Source organism: Botryllus schlosseri, chromosome 11 (genome assembly GCF_051294905.1).
Source record: "Botryllus schlosseri isolate E-star chromosome 11, Bs_hap1, whole genome shotgun sequence".
In the NCBI taxonomy this organism is placed as follows: Eukaryota; Metazoa; Chordata; class Ascidiacea; order Stolidobranchia; family Styelidae; genus Botryllus; species Botryllus schlosseri.
In genome coordinates, this window is record NC_137246.1 from 5,989,106 (window position 1) to 6,013,235 (window position 24,130).

General features: G+C 40.4%; 1 protein-coding gene across 1 annotated transcript; it reads left to right on the top strand.

The window, feature by feature from the left end:
• Positions 1 to 1,460: 1,460 nt before the first annotated feature.
• On the top strand, positions 1,461 to 23,606 carry LOC145450973 (uncharacterized). The gene is made up of 3 exons (XM_080329469.1): positions 1,461 to 1,690; positions 21,762 to 21,889; positions 22,147 to 23,606. The coding sequence occupies exons 1-3, from the start codon at positions 1,538 to 1,540 to the stop codon at positions 22,355 to 22,357; spliced, it is 492 nt and encodes a 163-aa protein (XP_080185595.1). The 5' UTR covers positions 1,461 to 1,537; the 3' UTR covers positions 22,358 to 23,606.
• The last annotated feature ends 524 nt before the right edge of the window (positions 23,607 to 24,130 follow it).

The window sequence follows — 24,130 nt, forward strand, 5'->3', positions numbered from 1 at the left end:
ACATAGAATTTAGTACTACACCCAGTTAATTATTTTACTTTGAATGTATTCCAAACAAAGCAACTCATTTTATATGACTTCCATGTGAGGTTGTGGACTTCAACACTAGATATAGTATCATACTTTATGATACGATGAAGAAATATTCTAACGATTTAATTGTGTAGCTCTCAAATACAAGTATATTGAGTTATTCATTTCGTGTACAAAGAATCAAAACATATTTGATGTACAAGGAGCTCTCACTATCAAAGGTGATATACAGTGCCTCCTTCTTCGATTTCCACACGCTGTGCGCTGCAGGATATATTACCTAGTTCGGAACATTTTCTTGAAAATAACCCTAGCAAGCGTGACGGCAGTGTTTTAACGTGAAATTGGCGATTTTAAAGTACGCGCAATTCATTACACATTAATTGTAGCAAACATCGTCGCGCCGCGCGACCAAAAATTTCGGGATTTGACATGTTTTGTGGAATGTTAATTTGCTCTGAATACTCATTAAGGATATGTCCTACTACTATATCATCTACTACAAAGCCATTTTTCTTCAGCGCCCCCCATATCGCCCCCTGAGCCCAGCGCCCCTTGGGGGGCGCTGGAGGCAAGGTTAAGAACCACTGGTCTACACTCTACAGCAGGGGTGGCCAACCTGCTGCCGTAGAAGGAAATTTGTGCGGCCGTGGAATTGTGATCCAATTAGTATGCGTTGGCGGCCGTCGACATGCCATTTGAATTTAAGAATTGACTCCCGATTTCATGAGAGATTTTGACTGATCTTGAAATTTTTTCGTGCTGCAATTATTGGATATTAATATATATTAGCGTTCTTTCCAATCAGCACCCACAGCACATATTCGAACAGCAGAGGAAAAGGATGCGCCCCATATTGAATTACAAACTCGTAATCGTATGCTCCACACTATATCGACAAACCTGATGGGAGGTCATGAAATAACGACATGCAACTAAGTGACTAATAACAATTGGCCCACGTGAAGACCGGAAGACGCATAATCATTTATAACTTGCCCTAAATTTTAGAAAACACCCCTTCCATCAACTTCACCAGTGACTATGATCACAAATGCTAAGAAAGGATAAATGCTTGATAGTAATATATAAAGCGTCTAATATTAATGACGAAATTCACTTGTGATACTGAACAAATTTTCGCGCTTCGCGCGACTTCGCTTAGTTTCGTGACATGCCCACGCAGTCACCACGCGCGACTTGGGTACGTATAATAAGCCTATATGATTAAATAGCTTAGTCTGGAGTTCACCAGAAATGGCAACCCGCACTTTAACATGAGTATTCGGCGTCTAGCTAGTTCGTTGCGACCATGCCTGGAATGCGGCCGTAGGCTATATCAGTAGTCGAAATGCGGCCATGAATGGCAAAACGGTTGGCCACCCCTGCTCTACAGTCTACATTCATCATTCAACTATACACTCGATTACATTCCTGGTGAACCACAGTCCTGTATTCCCGCTATTAGATCTATATATTGCATTAGTATATCGCATTTTGGAAAATGGATTATATCGAAATCCGTCTCTTGACATTGACTGATAAATGCCACGTCGAAGAGTTTTTTAAAGAAGACTTTCTCGTCAGAGAACCTGTTTACGCTCACATCAAGCCTCCGCCGCAAGAAAGTTGGGAATCCTGCGAACATATAGTGGAGGTAATGATATTGGATGCCAATGTGCTGTCGAGAATATTTATTTGTTAGCCTAGCATCGTGCAAATAGAACGGTAAGCCACATTGTCACATTTCGTACCATTTGATTCTCGTTGGGAAGGCGACAGTGCAAGATCTGTTATCCTATTTGTTTTTTTCTGTGTAGTAAGACCACATGTACCACATGCAATGTGAATAACTCCTCGTTACATCTATGATGCACAGCTGCGATGCATGATTGCATACCCGCTATCATAGTCTCGTTACGCACTCTTGAAGATACGCATTACGCAGTTGCATCGTGTTATGCATGCTATAAGGCAGGGGTCGGGAGGCAATGGCTCGCGAGGCATATATGGCTCTTTTGAGGATATGATATGACTCTCTGCTAAATTTTCAATTCGGCACCTAGTTCGCATTTTATTTTATAATATTGCCGTAACTCCGAAGTCTATATGGCATGGGCTCTCAAATCGGGTTGCGTCAGAGTTTTCAGGGGTACGCGATCAGCTCTGCTTTTCTGGCACTGACGAATTTCATCAACAGCGTCCTTGGAGTTTATGTGACAAGCAACAGAAAATTGAGCATGAGCATGCCAAATGCAGCGTTCATTTAGGCTTAAATTGGCATGTAACGTTACTGGCCTCACCTACATTGACTGTATAATGAATCAGTCAATGAGCTAATGCTAATAAGTGTAGCCGACTGAAGACCTCGGATTAGTTAACTACCAGAACCAGTGTCATCTGCTTATCATTAAGGCTACTTGACTAGCCCCATTACATTCTCCGCTCTTGCTTATGTCTGATATGGTAAAGTCCTATTTAGCCAGTGACGAAAAAAGAACGTTTCATCGTTTATTTATTAGGATAAACTGCTCTTAGCAGAAAGCTGAATGACTGTCGTGTCAAATCAACACAAAGCATATTTAAGCATGTCGCGTTCTCAAATACCAGACTCCAGATTACTTTCAGTGTTGGTAGCTTCAATTTCGTCATCCACTACATCTGTACTTCTGTAGGTGGCAACTCTGCTTAGTCCATGTTCTCTTCACAAAAGTTGTGCAATGTGGTGCATGATGCTATCTGCAACAGCGCATTCTCGGGCGAAGCACCACACCTCTTCAACAAACATCGTTAACGGTGCTTCAGCCGACCAAATGTCTGCTCCACTACTCGTCTTGCAGAACATAATTTCTGAAAATAGACTTTAGATTTTAGCCTAATGAAACAACAACATATCAGGTTTGTATCTACCTTGTTGAAATATTCCTCAGAGGGGCTACGGGGGTTGCTATAAGCTTTGATCAATCATAAATACTGCAAGTACGTTACGTTATGATTCATTGCTTCGAAGCAATCAAGAAGAGGTTCCTTACGCTAGCATCCATACAGGCCTATTGATCAACAAACAGACGTGAGCAGAGCACTCATCAGGTTCGCACAACTGCGCTATACCATATTGGCACTTTCCTGCATTCATAGAGTTCATCCTTCCAATACTTTAATATGAACGGGGAAGCGTCACACCAAACGGCGTCAAAATTTTCTCCTCAAAACCAGTGCGTTCATTTAGCCGTCAATTGTGACGTCGATGTCGAAACCAATGCGTTCACGGTCACGTTGCGAAGTTCGCTTGCGTTCACATTGCTGGTTTTGGTACCTGGTTTTCACAATCACTCGTGGCGAAACCGAACGATGAACGCAGCCTTAGATGACATAAGTCTATGTGAGGTTAAGTTTTCAAGCCTTCAAGTTTCTAAAATTTATATCAAATATTGCCTGCTAATAATTTCTATTAATGCTTAGTATTGCTTTCACAACTACATTCATTGCAGTAAAGAATTTATCAACTCGACGACTTTTCGTGTGCCCCTTATCAAGAGTTGACGTCACAATAACGAGCATACAGAAATAGATTCAAACGAAAACCAAATTGGCAAAGTATGACGTAATAACACAATATTAAAAAAATTAACGCTAGGTAAAGTCATTTTTTATTATTGTATTATTACGTCATACTTTGCCAATTTGGTTTTCGTTTGAATCTATTTCTGTATGCTTATTATTGTGCCGTCAACTCTCGATAAGGGGCACACGAAAAGTCACCGAGTTAATAAATTCTTTACTGCAATGAATGTAGTTGTGAAAGCAATATTCAAGTTCAGTACCGCCAACCATATTTTTAAATATTAATGCTTAATGCTCATTTATCAGTCCAATGTAATAATTATATTCTATTATAGGGCAAAAATGGTACCTTCAAGTTATCTCGGGGCATACATTGCACAAATCCAATAAGTCTATTTTGACACGACGTATGCGTAATTTCTAAAGCAAAGTTTATTTCACGCCGGCATACGATATCAATCGTGAATCAGATGTATACGACATCGCACGCCTTGGAATTACGGATTGGTCCATTGCACGATTCGCTGATTGATCAGAGAGAATAGCAGGCATAACGACGCATGCAAAGGAAACGACAATGCAGTTTTAGATCCCGTGGTGCGAAATGAGATCCCGTCAAGTGATATTTTGAATTACAAATTCAAATTGCAAGCATAGCCAATTTAGCCATCCACACTATCGATCGTTGTAACATGCTGTTAAAATGTAGGCTTGTAGTGTATCGTTATGTATCCACCAAAGTATTTGAGAATAAGTAGTCAAGTCAACTAAATGATGTTAGTTAGCAAGTGTTATTATCCAGGTTTATGGGAACTCAATGAATCGAGCATGACTGCCAGTGCAGCGACTGAAGTTGGTTTCCAACGGATTGCTTTGAAAGTGGTTTTAATATAATTAACCTGGTACCGAAGAATAAACAGTTGATTTGCACTGTTATTCCTGTCAAAAAATGTTCATTTTGCGTTAAAATGTACATGGTAATTGCCTTAAATTTAAAAAAATATCATTTGGCTCTCACGGAATCCGAATTTATAATGTAGCTGCAAAAGGCTCCCGAGATCATTGCTCAACTGCCGCTTTTTATTGTGTCGCGTGCTAAAATGCCGGGCAAACAGCTTGATTAGTGCGGTTGCTATAGCATGATGAATCCGATATGGTGAACTTCGATTTCGTGAACCACTGACGTCTCCAATATTCGATTGTGACGTTTGGCTCTTTGGGAATTATAATTGTAAATATATGGTCTACATTACTCTCAACCAAAAAGGTTCCCGACCACTGCTATTAGGATTACCATATTTTCGTGGTCCAAATTTTGGACACTCTTTAGTACCCATTAGTGTCGATAATAAGATCACACTAGGAACTAGTGCGGAACATGGTCCGGAGCCCGATTGAATATCCGGCCGGATTTTTTCAAATTCGGCCGGACCGGATCGGAGCCCGATTGAATATCCGGCCGGATTTTTTCAAATTCGGCCGGACCGGATCGGAGCCGGATCAGTACTTTTTTTTTTATATAAGGCCAGAATCTTTACGGATAAGCATGGCGTTTGTAACTAAATAACTACCAACAAACAACACGCAGGTAACCGCCAAGCCAGTGCGAAAAGAAACGAGCAATATTTTTAAATTCACGGAACCACCGTACCATGTTGGGCCGGATTTCCGGCAGGACTTTTTCATTTTTGGCCGGAGCCGGATCGGAGCTGGATCAGTACTTTTTCCTGATACGGCCGGAGCCGGATCGGAGCCGGGCCAGAGAATTTTTTCGATACGCTCCGCACTACTAGGAATGCGTTGCCTATCCATTGTATACCGGAGTGGATTTTTGAACGTCTTGTCGCGATTTCACTAGCCTATTAGGCCATCTGTGATTTGGAATCTCGCGATCTCTCTGCTAGGGTTGGTATTCTCATTTGCAGACTTCTACGAACTACCCGTTTAGTTAGTTGACGGTCAACTAACTAACGAGTAGCTCTAGTTTTAGTGGAGGATTATGAACAGCGAGTAGTTCCAGTTCTAGTTATAATTGCTAATTTTGAAAAATGAGTATACTTCTAGTTCTAGATTTAGTTGCGGATTTTGAAAAAATTATTAGTTTTAGTTATAGTACTAGTTGCGCATTTGTAAAAAGTATATTAGTTGCAGAACAATAATAACTAGAAAACACATGTCGTTGTATGGCTTCCATCGTGATACCGGTGTCTTGTTCTATGACAATTTAGCAGCCATTGCTAGCCCAGAGTTATCAATGCTTCCAGCGGTGTAGCCAGCTGGTGGGTTTTTAGGGACGAAACCAATAACTTATAACTTGAAACCGCGTCCCTTGGAAAGGGTGATTCTATGTCTACTATTTCAGATGAAATATTAATGAATGAGTTGCTTCGGGTCAGTAAGGATCTTAACCCGTAATGACCTGGGAACACTGACACAAATCCACAAGTCTTCGGGGAACCCCTAATTTCTACGAGTCACAAAAACAAAAATCCATCAAATCGATGGTCAGCTCATTTCCAACGCGAAAAATGCAAAATACATTCGGACACCGAATTGTGGCATGTTCTACGGCCTTAGACGCTGAATGATAGTCTGGGTTTTTCTGATACTCTATAAATCCTTAATCCAATCGAAGTTACAATATGGCATCCTCTGTTGGGGGCTGCCAGTAAAATTGCACTCAAGCCACTGCAAAAACTACAACATATAAGGTACTCCGTATTTTAGCTAGGGCCCCAAAGGAGCCTGGTTGTCCATTCAACAAGTCGCTGCTAATGATATTCGGTGTCCTAAACATGAAAGATATGCGGAAACTAGAAATCGCCAAGCTTATGCATCAGTTCCACTGCGGTCATTGCCTCGGACATTTCAATGACTTCTTTACCTCGGAATCAAAAGAACATAAATACGACACACGCGCGTCTAATTTTCATATAGTTGACCTGAAAGATCATCTCTCTATCAAATATGCCAGACCTGACGTGCGGAATAGTATTTCGCCGGCTATCCGACAGTCGACGAACATGTCCACTAGGGTTGTTCAAAATTTGGAAAATGTTTGGAATTCTGCGTGTCCATCGCTTATTCTGTAGATTATTGTTAAAAAACAATAATGGGCTTGAAAGAAGCTCGCAGGAAAGCCGCTAACATTTGTCTAAATGCGTTTGAAAGTCGTTGTTGAAGAGTGGGCGGGCAACCGACAGCAGAGGCGGGCAATCACGAAACCACGGTTCTTGATTGGGTAATCGGCTAAGTGTAACGGCCCGGTCTTTGGATTGGTAATGCTTTATTACGGAGCTTCACATGCAACTGCAACGTATCGACACCACAACATAATACGGCCAAGCCGGCGGTCACACGACCGACCAGCACGACGGCCAGACCAGAAAGAGAGAATCTCATGATTACAAGAAACCACGTGCACAGTTCATGACCACAGATACAATAACAACAAGGTTAACAGCAGCACTTGGGCTGCTACATCACCTTCCCCTAAATCAGTGAGACGCTACCAAAGCGCTCTCGAACATGTAAAATTATAATGAATATACCGCATATTAATCATAAACAAGAACAAAGCGCACGGATGAAAGCACGAGATGTCAATGATACCACAACTCATGGAACCTGGATTCTGCCAGAAACAACCAGACACAACACAGCAATCAGCGAAAAGTTACATAACCCGATCTAGGACTTCTTCCACTACCAACAGCTAACTCAATACACACTCTAGGCCGCCACCAATTCCATCCACAGGAACAACTAAAATCCAATACACGGCCCATAAATCCCATCCTTACAGGGATACCCTACCATAAACACAGTTCAGTCAATCCCATCCTTACAGGGATAACTCCAACACACTCAACACATGAAGCGTCGACGAAGGACAAAGCCATCCCAAACGTCAAGAGTCCAACGCTATGATTCTGATCGACCGAGATCGTCCTCACCCGGGAGCGCCCTTTTAATGTCTTCCTTCAACGAATGTCACACATACAAAACACTGCTGATATCCGTCCCAAGAGTCCTATATCTTTCACTGGTCACTGCAAGCATCACGTCCACCGACATAGCCCATATCACCTGCATCAGCGTCACCAACTTCATCACGTACGTTCGAAACTTGTCCCCGCACACTACCGGTATTCTTCAAACGATCGCCAAGTCTTCCTACCAACTGCAGCTCCATAACGTCCGCAGCATTCCAACCCAAGTCCTGGCGTGCTCGCCACTGTAACGGCCCGGTCTTTGGATTGGTAATGCTTTATTACGGAGCTTCACATGCAAACTGCAACGTATCGACACCACAACATAATACGGTCTTACGCTGGCGGTCACACGACCGGCCGGCACGACGTCCAAACCAGAAAAAGAGAATCTCATGATTACAAGAAACCACGTGCACAGTTCATGACCACAGATACAATAACAACAAGGTTAACAGCAGCACTTGGGCTGCTACATAAGCTTCACTGATTACTGCAACAGCTGACTCGGATTCGGGAGCTTGGCTTTACTAAATTGAAAGTCTGTTATGCTGAGGTAGAGTCTGTTAGTAGCGGTTGTGGTTCTGTACAAGCGCGTTGTGGGTTGATGAGTCATTAGTAGTACTGTAACACGTGTTCTTTGAATGCTTCAGAGTCGATAGCACTAGTTTATGATTTGGAGCAACAATAGTGCAGTCATGGCAGAGGCAAAACGGCGAAAGATTGCACACATGCCGCAGCGAAGAACAAGATCCAAATCTGAGCAGTACTTGGTCGGATATACTTGCGATTACATCTGTGGCTCGAGATTACCTACTATACGAGAAGTAATGAGTTACTTGCTGCATCTGAAAGAGCATTGTCCTCAGTCAACCCCTAATCATGAACTATATGTACTGTGGTGGTGGATGATGTAATGACAGTGTGGAAAATGGCGAGAATTGCGACAATGCAGAAATCACATGTGCTGCGATCACTTCAAAACCTGCACGAAAGATGACGTGATCTGAAAAACAATCCGAAACAGGAAAGTGATCCCAAGGGTATGAGGAGAAAATTCACTGATAATTTGGACAAGCTGTGGGATATTGGAAGTAGAGATGCCATAACAACAATAGAAAATGACATTTATCTATCACATGAAAGAAAGCTTGAAGACATTGCATTTTATGAAGATCAACGGCAATCTCGCCAGTCAATAATGTTGGGAAGAGACAAAATTCTGGCTAAAGACCTCAAAAAGAAAACAGCAGCCATTGCAGATCAAACTGTTGAAAACGTTTCACACGACTCAAGTTGTGACTATGTTGTTTTAGCATCTTCGCCATCTTCAAAAGAGGGTGACAGTTTGAGTTCAAGTTCTGACTATGATGCTGATGTTGGACTTGGCACCTCGACCCAATCCATTAAACTGATGGCACCTAAAAATATTTTGAAAAATACGCATGTGTCCCAAGCTCTGGATCGATTGCAAGTAACTGACAACGATGCCGATGGGAGCATTTATTAAGGCTTGTGGAGGAGATATAGCCATGTTCTCCCTGTCAAGATCTTCAACGAAGAGAGCCAGGGAAACAAATCGCCTGGAAATATCTCAGGACATTTTGGAAAAATTTGCCAAAAATAGACCACGGCATGTTGCCATTCATTGGGATGGAAAGCTCACAGAGGATAGATTAGGAAATCGATATGAAGCTTTGTCAATTGTTCTATCTTGTCAACCTCAATACTCGGAAGAAAAACTACTTGGAATTCAGAAGATACAAAATGCGGCAGGTCAGACACAAGCTGAAACTACTTTCGACATAATTAAAAAGTGGGATACAAGATGCTGTAACAGCTTTGGTTTTTGACACCACAGCAAGCAACAGCGGCTGGAAGAAGGGTGCAGCGAAGATCCTTGAGGACCTTCTAGGAAAGAAGGTTTTTTACCATGTGTATGAGCTAGTAGTCAAAGACGTCTGGAAATGTTTATTTGGAAAAGCAACAACCGGACTTGAGAACACATGGTTTGCCCACCTTAAGAAGAGCTGGAGCAGTCTTGACAGAAAACAGCAATTCAAGACTCTGACTATTCCTATATGCTTTAATTTATTTTTAGTTCTCTTTTATATCTCTGCCTGGGTTGCTTCCAGCATCGGTCGTGATGCAGCCGGTAATGACTTGAGATTCATCCAAGACATGTTGAGTTACAAGGAACATGATGAACAAGTTTCCAAAGCTGCTTCACAGAAGCTTTTAAAGCACGACTGGTATATCGTGGAGGAAACCGCTGTATATGCCTTGTTTTCGCCGAGTGAAAGCAATGAAACCCGAGAAAATATGGCAAAGACGCTCCTGCAGGTAGAGCGAACTTCAAGTTTCAGGAGAGGCCCGCCCTCGTTGAATGCAACTTCACACATCAACAAGGACACTACTTTGTCTGATTTTATTGGGCCACAGTCGTGGTACATATTTGATGTTTTTGAATGCTCTGGGGCGTGGCTAGCTCGACCGGTTGATGTTTGGCACTTGTCAGATTCCTACAGCAGAATGAGCTCCTACATCAGTTCTGTCAAAGTCGTTAATGATGCCGCAGAACGAGGTGTAAAGCTAAGCACAGACTATGCTGCAATCTTGTCTGACAATGAACAACAAAGAGACAGTCTGCTTCTAGCTGTGGAACAGCATAGGAAGACAGTTGGAGACAGCAGGAAGTCAACTCTAATCAAAAGCCTGTAATCTGCAACTTGTGCCTAACAATGCAACACTAATCTGCAACGTACTTTTTTAATGTCTTTTGTAAATAGTGCTTTTCGCTTTCATTCAATTGTGAATAAAAAGTGTAATATGCGTTCGTTTATGGGTGAGACGTCGACTAGTCATAACAAGTACTGCTGAGATGTTGACTCCTGGTGGTAAATTTTTGAGTTTCACTCACTGTCAGTAACTTTTGGAAAGGTTGAAGGTAGCAAGATGCATGCATCTAGTTAATTCGTATCTCAACTAGCGAGAGCACCTGTGCAATACATAGAACTTATACACATTCTGCAGGTAGATATTAACTTAGGCGGTTGCAATGTTGTACTATGGACTCTTGATGACAACATTAACAAAGGCAATATATCATGTCTGTAATGACACCAACAGAAACGACTGCACAACAGCACGCAAAAATCGTTACCAGCAGTGTTCACAAAGTCGGTCTTTCAGCCAATCATTTGCTTATTATTACCGGCTTCAACCAATCAGGATTAATGGCTTCTCTTTGCCCGCCCACTTCATCGATTCCCCGCCCACTCGCCGACGGCTACTTTCAAACGCATTTAGACAAATATTACCGGCTTTCCTGCGAGCTTCTTTCAAGCCCATTATTGTTTTTTAACAATAATCTACAGAATAAGCGATGGACACGCAGAATTCCAAACATTTTCCAAATTTTGAACAACCGTAATGTCCACATTCAATTCGAAATAAAGCAACTTCTACTAGATAAAAACTATAGTCCGTCTTCTAGATTACCAGACCACGACCAGAACTTTCGATCTCGCCTTCCGTGACATACCACCTCATTTTGGCGCTTGCTTTTTAAAATATATTCTTTTACTCTTCATTCAGTGTACAATTGTGCATGCCTCCTATTTAGATAGCCTAGGTCAAGGTGGGTGTCTGATTTCGAAGACTACTCCAAGTCGTTTCGACACCTTCCTATCTTTTCATTGTGTCGCACTTTTATGGTGTATTTAGGCTTACCATACGTCCTCTTTTAAGAGGACTTGTCCTCTTTTTTTACTTTTTTGAAAGTGTCTTGGGGAGGACGCCCTTTTGTCCTCTTTTTTGAGATTTTGTCCTCTTTTTTGAAAATTTAGGTCAGATTTAGAGCAAATTGCGAGTGATATGCCGCAAATTAGCACAGAAGTGACGCTCCGGCGGGTATTTCGGAGTGAAAAACGGTGATTTTAGCTCTGAGCGAAAAGATGACGTTTTTTTTTCTTTTTTTTAGTCAACCGATCACAAAGTGGGAAAAATTCACCGGTTTTTGAGAATTCTTCTCCGGATTTGCAAGTCTGAAATTTCTGAAAAAGTGTCCTCTTTTTATATTTCCAAAATATGGTAAGCCTAGGTGTATTGAACTGATAAAATTGCTAAAAACCCAACCGAACATCTAACTGCGCATTCAATAAATTACTATGGATTACTGGTTCGCAAAATGGACAGACAGCAAAGTGTTTTTGCAAGTATGGGTGAATGACCGAGATTATTTAACTATCAATGCAACCGGATTATCGAACACCGTCGCATGTGAAACGTGGCGACCCGCGGACTTATCAAGATCGAGTAATTGAGCGACTCGATTCTGATTCGAGTGTTAGGGATCGAGTTGATTATCGCTCATTACCGCGTCGCAACAGTATGAATTATACGGAGAGTGTGCGTTTTATGCGACCGCAAAGATTATTATTGCGTATCTACCATCTAGGCCTATATCACATTGGAGATTATTCGGAATTTTTCGATTATGTCTATTGCATTTCACTTGTGGCAGTGTTGTGGTTTGCTTATGACTTCACAGATATTTCATTTCACTAACGTGCGAAGCTTTGTACGACATGTTTCGTATACTGTGATACGCCCAATCGAGATTTACAGCCTTCCGCAGTGGAAAATAGCATCGGAACTATAATTCTGATCGATACTATCAGTGGCAATGAGTAGGGAGGGACGGATAGTATGAACGCGAGGTTCACGTTCGCGTTCTATGTGTGAACCTCGGAAATTTAGAGGTTCACGTTCACAAACGAACCTTGGTAGGTTCTGCACTGTGAACCTTTTTCATATATTACAATTTCAACATCATCATAACATCTTTGGTTCATATTTATTGCATTTCAACTTCGGGCCACTCTATGTATGAATGGCGCTGGCAGCATAAAAAATCATGATTAAACGGGCATGCACCTTGACAATCTCAAAAATTTTACCTGTTTTGTTCCAACTGTTTGCTCTAAATATCCAGCTTTCTGTTCGTGAATATTTGGTGACTCTCTGGTGTGAGCTTGACCCGCAATCACACAACATCAAGAGCGTAATACGCTACATGTGAGGAGTCAGCGAATGATGCTCTTTCAACCAATAAATGAAATTGATACCGTTGTCTGACGTAAAAAAAAATCTAACAAGCGTACGGGGTCCATCTCGATATCATATGTTTATTGTATCATTTAACCGTATCCGTGCGATAGGGGTGTAGGCTTATAGGCTACTGCTGTATGACTGGTTAATGGAGTAAAACCCGTTTTGCACTTATGCTCATCATCAACATTATCGTAGCGACACTCAAACGTCGAATAAATTGTACGGTCTGGCCTAGACCGTTATGGCTTATACCCTTGCAAGTCCTCGTCGAAATTGTTGGCAAAGCGACGGAAGATATTGATTTTATGGGATTATTATATCATTTGACTGCTCCAGTTGATACATTTGGCGACGTTTAAAAGGTCATTATATACTTCAGCACCGTGGCATTATGTGGCCCGAGTCGTCGCTAGGTATCGTGTACATTAATATATATCACTTCACTGAAATGTAGGGTTGAAATTAGCAATAGGACGTCACGAGACGTCACGAGGTTCAAGTTCGGGTTCACACAGAACCTTTCGAAAAGGTTTGCGTTCACACGAACCCGAACCTTTCAGAGGTTCACACCATCCCTAGCAATGAGCATACAATTTCATATCTCATTACTCGACTCAAATCATTAAAATTAATACTCGATTCAGATTCGAGTTCTCGAATCATTGTATCCAGCCCTGGTGACGACATAATGGTAAAGCGACAGACTTGTACAAACTACCCATTTCGTTAGTTGAAGGTCAACTAACTAACGGTTTTTTGAGTAGTTATATTTCTAGTTCTAGTTGCGAATTTAGAAATGTGAGTAGTTATAGTTGTTGTTGCGGATTTTGCCAATTGAGTATTTCTAGTTCTAGTAGGGTTACCATGTTTTGGACTCGGGAAAGGAGGATGCTTTTTCAAAATGTTCAAACTTATTATACTGGATGTAAAATCTTGAAAAAATGGTAAATTTTTCCCGGCTTTGTGGTTGGTTGACTAAAAAGAAGGTCGTCACTTTCGTTCGATCAACGAAATTCCTATTTGGCGCTGCGTTTATGCCCATTTTCACTCGAATCTATCCACTATCTTAGCAAAGGAGGATGAATTCCCAAAAAGGAGGACATTTAGGTGTCCTCGGAGGAAATTTTCAAAAACCTGAAAAAGAAGGAAAAATCCTCTTAAAGGAGGACGTATGGTAACCATGAGTTCTAGTGTTAGTTCCGAGTTTAAAAAATGAGTAGTTCTAGCTTAAGTTCTAGTTGCGGATTTTGGAAATTGACTAGTTCCAGTTCCAGTTGCAGATTTTAAAATGTGAGTAGTTCTAGTTACATTTCTAATTGCAAAGTGAGTAGCCTATAGTTATAGTTAGAGTTGCGGATTTTGAAAATTGAGTAGTTGTAGTTCTAGTGCTAGTTGCGAGTTTAAAAAATGATTAGTTCTAGTTCTAAATGCAGATTTTAGAAGTGAGTAGTTCTAGTTCTAGTTCTAGTACAAGGGTGGGCAACCTGAGGCCGTACGGCCGCATGTGGCCGTAGAAGGGAATTTGTGCGGCCGTCGTCACGTAATTCAATTAGTATGTGCTGGTGGCCGTTGACATGCAGGTTGAAATTACTAAATCACTTTGCCTGTTTGTCTATTTTGTAACTATACTTGAAGTATAAGTAGAATTGACTGGCTTTAAATCTCCTCAAGTAAGTAAGTAGTTGTGAAAACTATCGTAATTCGTTCACATGAACTGTCAAAAGCTGCAAATGGAGCTATGCAGAAGGTGTAGGGAGCTTGAATCATATTGATGCATCCCAGGAAGTGTAAATTTATGACAGCATAAGCATTCGTCCCCATCATGGGATGAAAATGATAGTATAGATCAGAGTTGGATCAATTACAATAATTCAGTTTAATTACAATTACAATTACTTCCTTGCATGTTTCAATTACCTTACAATTACAATTACTCAATGTTGCAACGAACAACACATTCATATTCGCAATTTATTCACTATAAGCTTTTCAACTGACCCTCGTCGGTAGTGGCCGTCAGTATAATACGGAGATTGCAATTCGAAATATAAAGATGAAATAGGTAGTGTGACGTAAGAATGGTATAACAACAACAACGAGAGAAATCACAAAACGAGAGCGTTAAGCAAAAATGCAATTACTGCAATACAAATTGGCTATAATATATAGCAGAGATGAGCGGATTTGAAATTTCTATGTCCTAATCCAATCCAAATCCGAACCTTCAAATCCAAATCCAAAACCTAATCCATAACTTTTACATATTCAAGTCCATGTCCAATCCTAATCCGATTCCAACTGGAAATTCAGAAAAAATACTAATTTATGCAATGGAGGGATTCGAAAATTTTCTTTCACAACCAACGATTCACTTGATTCAAGATAACTTAGTAACCATAAGTACATTAATAGCTGATGTGAATAAAGTTTGTCGCCATTCGCCACACGACATTTCAATCTCCCAGAAAATATGTCAATCCAATCCAAATCCTAATCCGTTCTGAAAAAAATGTCTAATCCAAATCCAATCCAAATCCGACAAAATTTCACAAATCCTGTTTTTTCAAAACCTAATCCTAATCCATGCTCATCTCTGATATATAGCCAGAGACGCAACACTAGTGAAATACACGGAGAGAATGGTTGGCTCGTCATATCACAAACTCGCTAACTGGATTGTACGCTTTCTTGAACCAGTAAGTTCTCTTTATGGTATCCATGGCATCCGTGACTCGTTCACGTTTGCTGATGCCATAAGAAGTTCTAAGCTCGATCCTGCTCAAATTTTTATGTGCTCTTACGACATCTCAAGTCTGTTTACCAACGTCCCAGTTGAAGAGACCATACAAATCTGTGCTAATGAGTTATACGGTGGTTCTTTGCGATCCCCGCCATTTTCGAGAGACATGTTCGTCAAACTAATGCGCATGGCAACATGTAACGTGGAATTTAGCTTCAATGAAGTCATATACAAACAGATCGACGGAGTGGCTATGGGATCACCTCTTGGTCCTATACTTGCTAATATTTTCGTAGGTTATCACGAGCAAAACTTATTTCGGAACATTGATAAACCACTGATGTACCTTCGGTACGTTGATGACACTTTCGTGGTCTTTAACAAAGAATCGGAATGTGATTTATTTTTGAGCCATTTAAATCAGCTTCATCCGTCTCTCAAATTTACTATGGGAAAAGAGCATAACAATTCTCTTGCATTCCTTGATGTCCTAGTAAAAAAGTTCAATAAGAGGTTTCTAACGTCAGTCTTTCGGAAAGCCACTTTCACTGGCCAATACATCGCTTGGAATTCATTTTGTCCGACAAAGCGCAAAACTAATCTCATGCGAACGCTTGTTCACAGGGCTCTAATGATTTGTAGTAAGTCGGAACTTGAATCTGAATTAGATTTCATACGGAAAATCTTCCAGTCTAATGGATACCCGGATCACATTGTGAAGTCCACCATTGACAAAAAACTAATTGACTTCAGAGCCACAAAATTCATTGGACCCAGTAAATGTCCAGTATATTTACATTTACCATGGATTGGTAAAGTCTCTGGTAGATTTGAGAAGCACATCATGTCGTCTGTTAGTCAATGTTTCATGTGGGTACAACCTAGGATTGTTTTCACCACAAAATCTCTCTTTCCTGCAACACAGAAGGATGTACTACCTGCCACAAAACAGAGTAGTATTATTTACAATTATACGTGCCACTGCGACAGTCGGTATGTGGGTCGTACTTCACTTCGTTTGCAACAAAGAATCAACCAACATGTGCCCAAGCAGATTAGAAAACCTGACGTCAATGCTATTTCAGACAGTCAATCGCAGACAAGTAACCCTTTCTTGCGCGACTATGACCAGACCATGGCATGTAACTCTGCAATAGGTCAGCACCTTCTTACGCATCCAGAGTGTGCAAAATCGTATAAAGATAGCAGATCTTCAATTCTTGCTCGTGGACGTAGTCTGTTCCATTTAAAGGTTCTCGAGTCGACTATAATAAAACTCGAGCAACCGATTCTGTGTCGGCAAAAGGACCGACTCTATTCTCTCCGTGTATTTCACTAGTGTTGCGTCTCTGGCTATATATTATAGCCAATTTGTATTGAAGTAATTGCATTTTTGCTTAACGCTCTCGTTTTGTGATTTCTCTCGTTGTTGTTGTTGTTATACCATTCTTACGTCACACTACCTATTTCATCTTTATATTTCGAATTGCAATCTCCGTATTATACTGACGGCCACTACCGACGAGGGTCAGTTGAAAAGCTTATAGTGAATAAATTGCGAATATGAATGTGTTGTTCGTTGCAATATTCAAATTCTGTACCACAAGGAACCTAATTACTCAATGCTAAAAATATCAAATTACAATTACAATTACAATTACTGTTAAACAAGTAATTATTTACAATTATAATTACAATTACAATTACTATTAAACACGTAATTGATTCGGTAGAGAGGTGTTCTTTGACAACCTTAGCGACGTAATTAGCAACAATCTCAAGCTATTCATGTTTCATTCATGATGTAGAATACCATTTTATTAACAAAAACTCGAACGTATTCGAACTATTCCTAATCATGAGTACTGAACACTACAAAACCAAAAGTTTGAGCGCCTAACAGCGAATAGGCTACAGGACAGTCAATGAAATGTAATCAAACGATTAGGCTACTCAGAGCTGAGTGAGGATAATGAAATGTAATTGGTAATGCGTCAGCGATAAGGATGATACCGATAAGATGTGTAAAATGCAAATAAATGCAAAAGGAAAGAACCTCCTGATAACTACGAATTACGAATCTGTTAGATTGAATTTGATGAACATCAGGGTGCGAAAATTTCTGGCCCCAGTAGATTCGGTCAAGATTGGAGGTAAGATTGGGATAACATCACAACAAATGCGTGATCAAGTTTGATGAAGCCTTGGTTGGAAACTTGAATTTCCTTTTGCAAATGCCTCGGTACTGGTCAGAGATTTAAAAATAAAACTATGACCGTGGTGTAGGAAATGGTTGAGCACAGGTTTCAGAAGAGTTTATTTGTTGTTCATTCACTTTTGAAATGTTAAGATTTAGTTTAGCCCACTGATTCTCTAACTTTTTTAGACACGCTCCCCTTTATGACAGTACAATATTTCGTGCCCCACTTATCGTCATATAACACAATGAAACCAGAATGTTAGCAATCCTGGCAGATAGTTTGATGATATGGAAGGTTATGATTGTTGATGAGAGAATTCTCCATTATAAAATTCGGACTATACACAGAGCAATAGCTATGAAATGGAGGTGAATCGCGCCAAGCGCGGATCAAAATTTCAGTTCACCGGAGCTTCACGCCACCCAGGGGGGGGGGGGGGCACGACCCCCCAGTTTCAGAACCACTGGTTTAGCCTATAATGTAATTCACCAAGTTTTCTGTTGCTACTGAAGTATGGGAAACAGTATAGCATGGCTGAATTATCTACTTATAAAGCGAGGCACGCATAGAACACCGATGTAAATAGGCTAAATATTACTGGTGACGACTGTGTACTAAGGCCTTAAGCAAGGCCTTGCGGCCCCTCGTCGTCATCCTGGTCCGTACCGGATTTTCACTGGTGTGACGAATAAATGATTGATTGATAGATTATTTTATGTTGTGATTGTCAGGTTTCCATAACAAAGTAATTGAAATTGTAATTGAGCAAAATTTTCATCAAATTACAATTACAATTACACAAAATAGAAATGCTTCAATTATAATTACAATTACTTGAAAAATGTAATTAATTACATTCAGATCAATTACAAATTACAATTGATCCAACTCTGGTATAGATATGGAAGTGCGAAACTAATCCTCTGTTTACTCGAACACCCCGTTTTAGAGCAGGGGTCACCAACACGCGGCCCGCGGGCCGCATGCGGCCCGCGAGGTCATATTTTGCGGCCCGCGGCTTGATTTGGAGAAATTTTGAAAGAATAACGCTCAGTAAACCATGCCGATATTGATTTCAGTTGAAACATATTGTTGCTGTTGTTGTTGTTCAAGGTAAGCCATTCCTCTGCCCCCAATATCACTATTCCTTCGGTTCGGCATGGTAATATCATTCTATTGAGGAATAATTTGCTGATATGAATGGGTATATTGCTTTGCCTAGCAATGGCCCACCACTGCCAAGACCGGGAGGCTTAATAAACGACTTTGGGCTCACCAAGAGACCATGCTTTACGAGGAGATAGTTTTCGAGCAAATAGGCTACCGTGTCTATAACTATATAACCACAATATCGATACTTTAATCCCGGGGCGGCCAATCTGCGGCAGTAGAAGAAAAATTATGCGGCCGTTGATACTCAATTGAATGAGGATGTGTTGGCGGCTGTCAATATTATGCAAATTGAAATTTCGAATTGACTCCCTAATTAATAAGAGGTTACAATTATTCTTGAATTCGCGCTAGGCGCGCTTCAATGCAAGTTGATTTTGGATTTAAATACAGCAGTTTCCTTTGTAATCTGAGTCCCACAATACAAATGCCAACAGCAGAGAAAAATTATGCGCCCCATAAAGAAATACCAATTTGTAATCGTGTTGTCCTCATTCCGATTTTTTTTTTCTGGTTGTCCTGCGTTTGGGCGAATCCAATATATTTCCATTATAACGACAATTCTAATGAGAGGTCAAGAAATCACTGCATGCAACATAGGGGACTAATGAGAATTGACCCTCCCAGAGATGCACCACAGCATTAACTTCTTTAAGTTTTTGAAGACACCCCCTTCATAAACTCTACGGGGGAATCTGATCACATGGGCCGAGAAACGATGAATATTTGATAGTAATATATGAAACTATACTAATATCTAATAACGAAATTCTCTCATGAACGCTTCGCGCGACTACAGTACGAATCCCTATCGCTATTCGCAACATGACTATATTCACGATCTCGGTACCCGTAGTAAGCCGTTATGAGTAAATAGATTTGTCCGGAGTGTACCAGCAATTGACATGATGAGTTTAACGTGGATATTTGGCCCCAGTTTGTTTATTACCAGCATGTACCGCAATGCGGCTGTGGGCTACATGAGTAATCAAAATGCGGCCGTGAATAGCAAAAAGGTTGGTCACCTGTCACCCCTGTTTAGTTGCTACATATTGTTGTCAGGTATCGTGCGAAGCTCATAGTTTAAAATATAATGAAATTGATGAGCATGATATTTTTTGTTGTATTTGTGTTTGTACAATAAAATATTATTCATTTTGTGGTGGCTATGCCCATCGCCCATGTAAAAGAGCATAGCATTGTACTTACGTAGAGTTATCACACGTGGTTGTTAAGCTGCGTTAGCTATGTTAATCTCGATAATGAAGTCATGCGGCCCGCGGCCTCTTGGAATTTTGAAAAGTGGCCCGCGGCCCATTTTGAGTTGGCGACCCCTGTTTTAGAGATTTCATGGCATGGCATCCATCCCCAAATCATGAGGCCGCTAGTTCAGTCGAAGAGCAATACGGAGAAGTTGTGTCGGATACGGCTTTAACACTTTGCGCGATTAGTATACGTTAATTGAAAATATGGCAGATCGTAAAAATGCCATATAGTGAGTGGCTGTGTTGGGATCAAGTCACTACCTTCGAGTCACGAGTCATCTTGAGTCATTGCAGATTTTGAGTCGAGTCAAGTAAAGTCAGTCGATTTTCTGCATGAAAACAGCCGCGAAACTTCTTAGGCTATCTTTCTTATATGGGGATTAAACTACTTCTACTTGACAAACTGAAAATAGCGAAAAGTAAGTTAGTAGTTCACAAAATATTTCGAAGTAAAAGTAGAAGTAGCGAAAGAAAGATCTACTTGAATAAGTACTAGAAGTAGAGGAAAACTACTTGAGCACTTCGAAAAAGTACTTCGTTACTGACCACCTATGCCTACATATGAGGCCTTCAGCTATTACCTGGGGTTACCATATCTCCTCTTTTAATTGGATTTGTCCTCCGTGTTCAATAAATTGAAATTGTCCTCTGAGGTTGCCCAAATGTCCTGTTTATTTATAATTTCTCCTCTTTTACTATAAAATGTGTAAAAATGCGATATAAAATAGGACGAAAAATACGACCTAACGGGTATTTCAGGAGTCAAGATATAGGTAAATTGACCTTTTTTAGTCAACACCGCTAATATACGGCGAAAGAGGGTATTTCGAGAGTCAAGTCGGACATTATATTAGCCGATGTCCTCTCATTTATGTATCCTGAATAGAGCGAGATATTGCCCTTTATGACGTAACAATGAATCGTAACGCAGCAAACAATGGCTTAGGTCGGTGCAGTTTTGTGGTTGTGTTCTCCTACAGTTCATTATTCACTTCACTTTTATAGTAAAAACAAAACTAGAATCTTTCCGCAGTGAAACAAGTCTGGTATTTAGCAATTCAAATCCGAGCCAGAAAAAGTGAACGCAATATTTACGCGAAAATTTTCTCAGTTCATGAATGAATTCTTTCAGTAATATGGGTTCCGTATATTACTATGAAATTTTTATCCTTTTTTCGTCCATGTTACAGACTTAGCGGTAAATCTAGTAAAGGTGATGACTTTGAAATTGTAGGACATGTCTAATTCTATATCACTTCATCAATTGGGAGAGGGGGTGTGGTATAGTTACGGTCCTGGTCGTAACGCCTTGTCTGCAAACAGTTTGCGCCTCACTTCCACCCAGTGTTGGGATCAAGTCACTACCTTCGAGTCACGAGTCATTTCAAGTCATTGCACATTTTGACTCGAGTCAAGTCAAGTCAATCGATTTTGAAATGTGACTTGAGTCAAGTCAAGTCACTCAATTTTTGGAGGTGACTCGAGTCAAGTCGAGTCACGAGTCAAGTCAAAATTCAAGTCAAGTTGCCATTTTGAAGTACGAGGCATGATTACGTCATTGCATTTTGCTAGCTGTCGGAAATACAGATTGAGTGGTCATTGATTTTGAACCGATGAACGAATATAGAGTTAAATTTTTAAATGCACGAGTGCTGATGACGCACCTTCCATATTCTTTCAGTTTATGAAACAAGCATATCCAAAAGGCATCGACGCAGACGTGGGAACGAAACATTATTTGGAGATATCCCTGTTGGGAGTAGGCGAAGAATATGGCAAACGGGGCATTGCAACTCAGCTGTGTTTAAAGTATGTTCAGAAGACTATCAGCGTCACACGTGACTGGCGAACGCCATCTTAATTTCATGCATGGCATATCATCACAATATTTGCATGACGGATCACCCCAAGCCAAATTGTATGTATCAAAACCGTTCGGTATTCTAACCATGCTGCATATGCCGCATATGGAGTCTTTCCGTATCTATTTGATCTAAGAGTGGAAAGAAAGCAATCGCAATGATTCCTTGATAATGACAGAAATTCAACCCCTTTCTCTGTTTCAGGAGTGTACAACGGGCAAGGCAGTTGGAATGCCAGTATGTAACGATTGCCTGCACCAGTGTTTACTCAAGAAGAGCTGTCGAAAACATTGGTTTCTATCGCATTCGCGAAGTACTCTACGACGAGTATGTGGATGCTTATACCGACCAAAAGGCATTGGCGGGCATGAGGGAACCTCATTATTCCACGACACTGTTGGCGATGAAGCTCTGAAAATATCCTTTCGATCAAGAAGATCCAAATTTGCAAGTTGTTCAACTATATTATGTTCTTGATCTTGTTTGAACAATAACTCATACGACGAGGTTGCAATATGAAATCAGTATATTATACAGCAGAATAACTTTACGGCAGCGATACAGATCCAGAGTACAGGTAAACGACAAGACCAGTAGACAACAGAACACAGGGTATGAATACGAAGCACCGCACACTAGGAAATAATGATTGGCGGTAATTACTAATCCTAGACAAATGAGAAACAAACGCTACCAACGTAAAATGCACGAACATAACAAACTACACATCTTCGTGAGATATACAATGTGGCCTCTACAATATATTTTGACTCTTACCAGACACGGGGTAATCGTGATTAGTAGGACAAGTTTTTGTTGCACTAAAATCGTGAAAAAGTTGCACTTGATCATAAGAAAAGTTGCAGTAAAAAGTTGCATTTATAATTCTTTCGAATAATTAAGGTATGAAATACTCGAAAGGTTACGTTGTATAACTGAACAGTTTAAGATTTGTGCAGCATATCTGCATGTTTCGTTTCCTTCTGCGCTATTCAATCGATAATGCATACATTTGTATGTTCTTCAGGTTTCAAACCTACATGACAGCGTTTCCCTGTCAGCTCCCGTAAAGCTGTCAAACTCGGTACTTCTCCATTTCACGGACGGTCTGGCGGGACCGCCGAAAATTACATTTTTTCTGGTACGTAGCATGAAAATAACGCAATGTGGACATAACTTAGTCAGTCCATAAAAAAAGTCAAGCACCATAATCCAAAATCCTAGGTATGAAAACTTGGCAGAAGGCATTGCAGCAAAACTCAGTGCTGGCTACTTTAACAAAATCAATGACCTGAAAAGGTGACCCGTGTTATGTTCGTGCATTTTACGTTGGTATCGTTTGTCACTTATTTGTCTAGGATTAGTAATTACCGCCAATCATTATTTCCTCGTGTGTCGTGCTTCGTATTTATAACCTATGTTCTGTAGTCTACTGGTCTTTCGTTTAACTGCACTCTGGATCGTGTCGCCTGTTTTAAAGTTACTCTGCTGTATAATATCCTGATTTCATATTGCAACCTCGTCGTATGTTCAAACTAGATCAAGAACACAACAACCCGGTTAAAATGTTATTTTCGGCGGTCTCGCCCGGGCTTCCGTAAATGGGATGGGACCTCAAATTTAAACGACCGTGAATAAATCAAATGATCGTTTTACACATAGTACATGTGATGTCGTGCCTGACTGGAATTGTTGAACTTCTAGCTTGCCTAGATAACATTGAGATGCATCCAACCCAACACATAGCTCTTTCTTAAGCAAATCAGAGAGAGAACCATGCTAGATAGTTTGATATCATGGTTTTTAAATTACTCCATTACATTTCGCGCAATACTTGATAAAAATTGCACTAAAAAGTTGCATGAAAAAATAGAAAAAGGTGCAAAAAGTGGCACTATAAGATTCCTCCAACAAGCTTAAAACATCAAGCTACGTATATTCTGGGTATTTAAGAAGCTTCCGGAAGCTGTAAAAAAACGTTGCAAAAGTTGCAAAAACTTGCCCTATAGTGATTAGTAGGGCAAGTTTTTGGTGCACTCAAATTCGTGGAAAGTTGCATTTATTTTTCATAAAAATTGTAGGTAATAAATATAAATAGCTTGGAAAAGTTGACTAAGTGAAAATATGATTATCGGCGCTCCAGCCTGAATGTACGTCAATTCAGGAAGACCTCAAATATAAACGATAG

Coding starts and splice junctions, on each gene's coding strand:
- LOC145450973 (XM_080329469.1), top strand. CDS start 1,538: ATGGATTATATCGAAATCCGTCTCTTGACATTGACTGATAAATGCCAC. Junction 1,691..21,761: donor CCTGCGAACATATAGTGGAG/GTAATGATATTG, acceptor ATATTCTTTCAG/TTTATGAAACAAGCATATCC. Junction 21,890..22,146: donor GCAACTCAGCTGTGTTTAAA/GTATGTTCAGAA, acceptor TCTCTGTTTCAG/GAGTGTACAACGGGCAAGGC.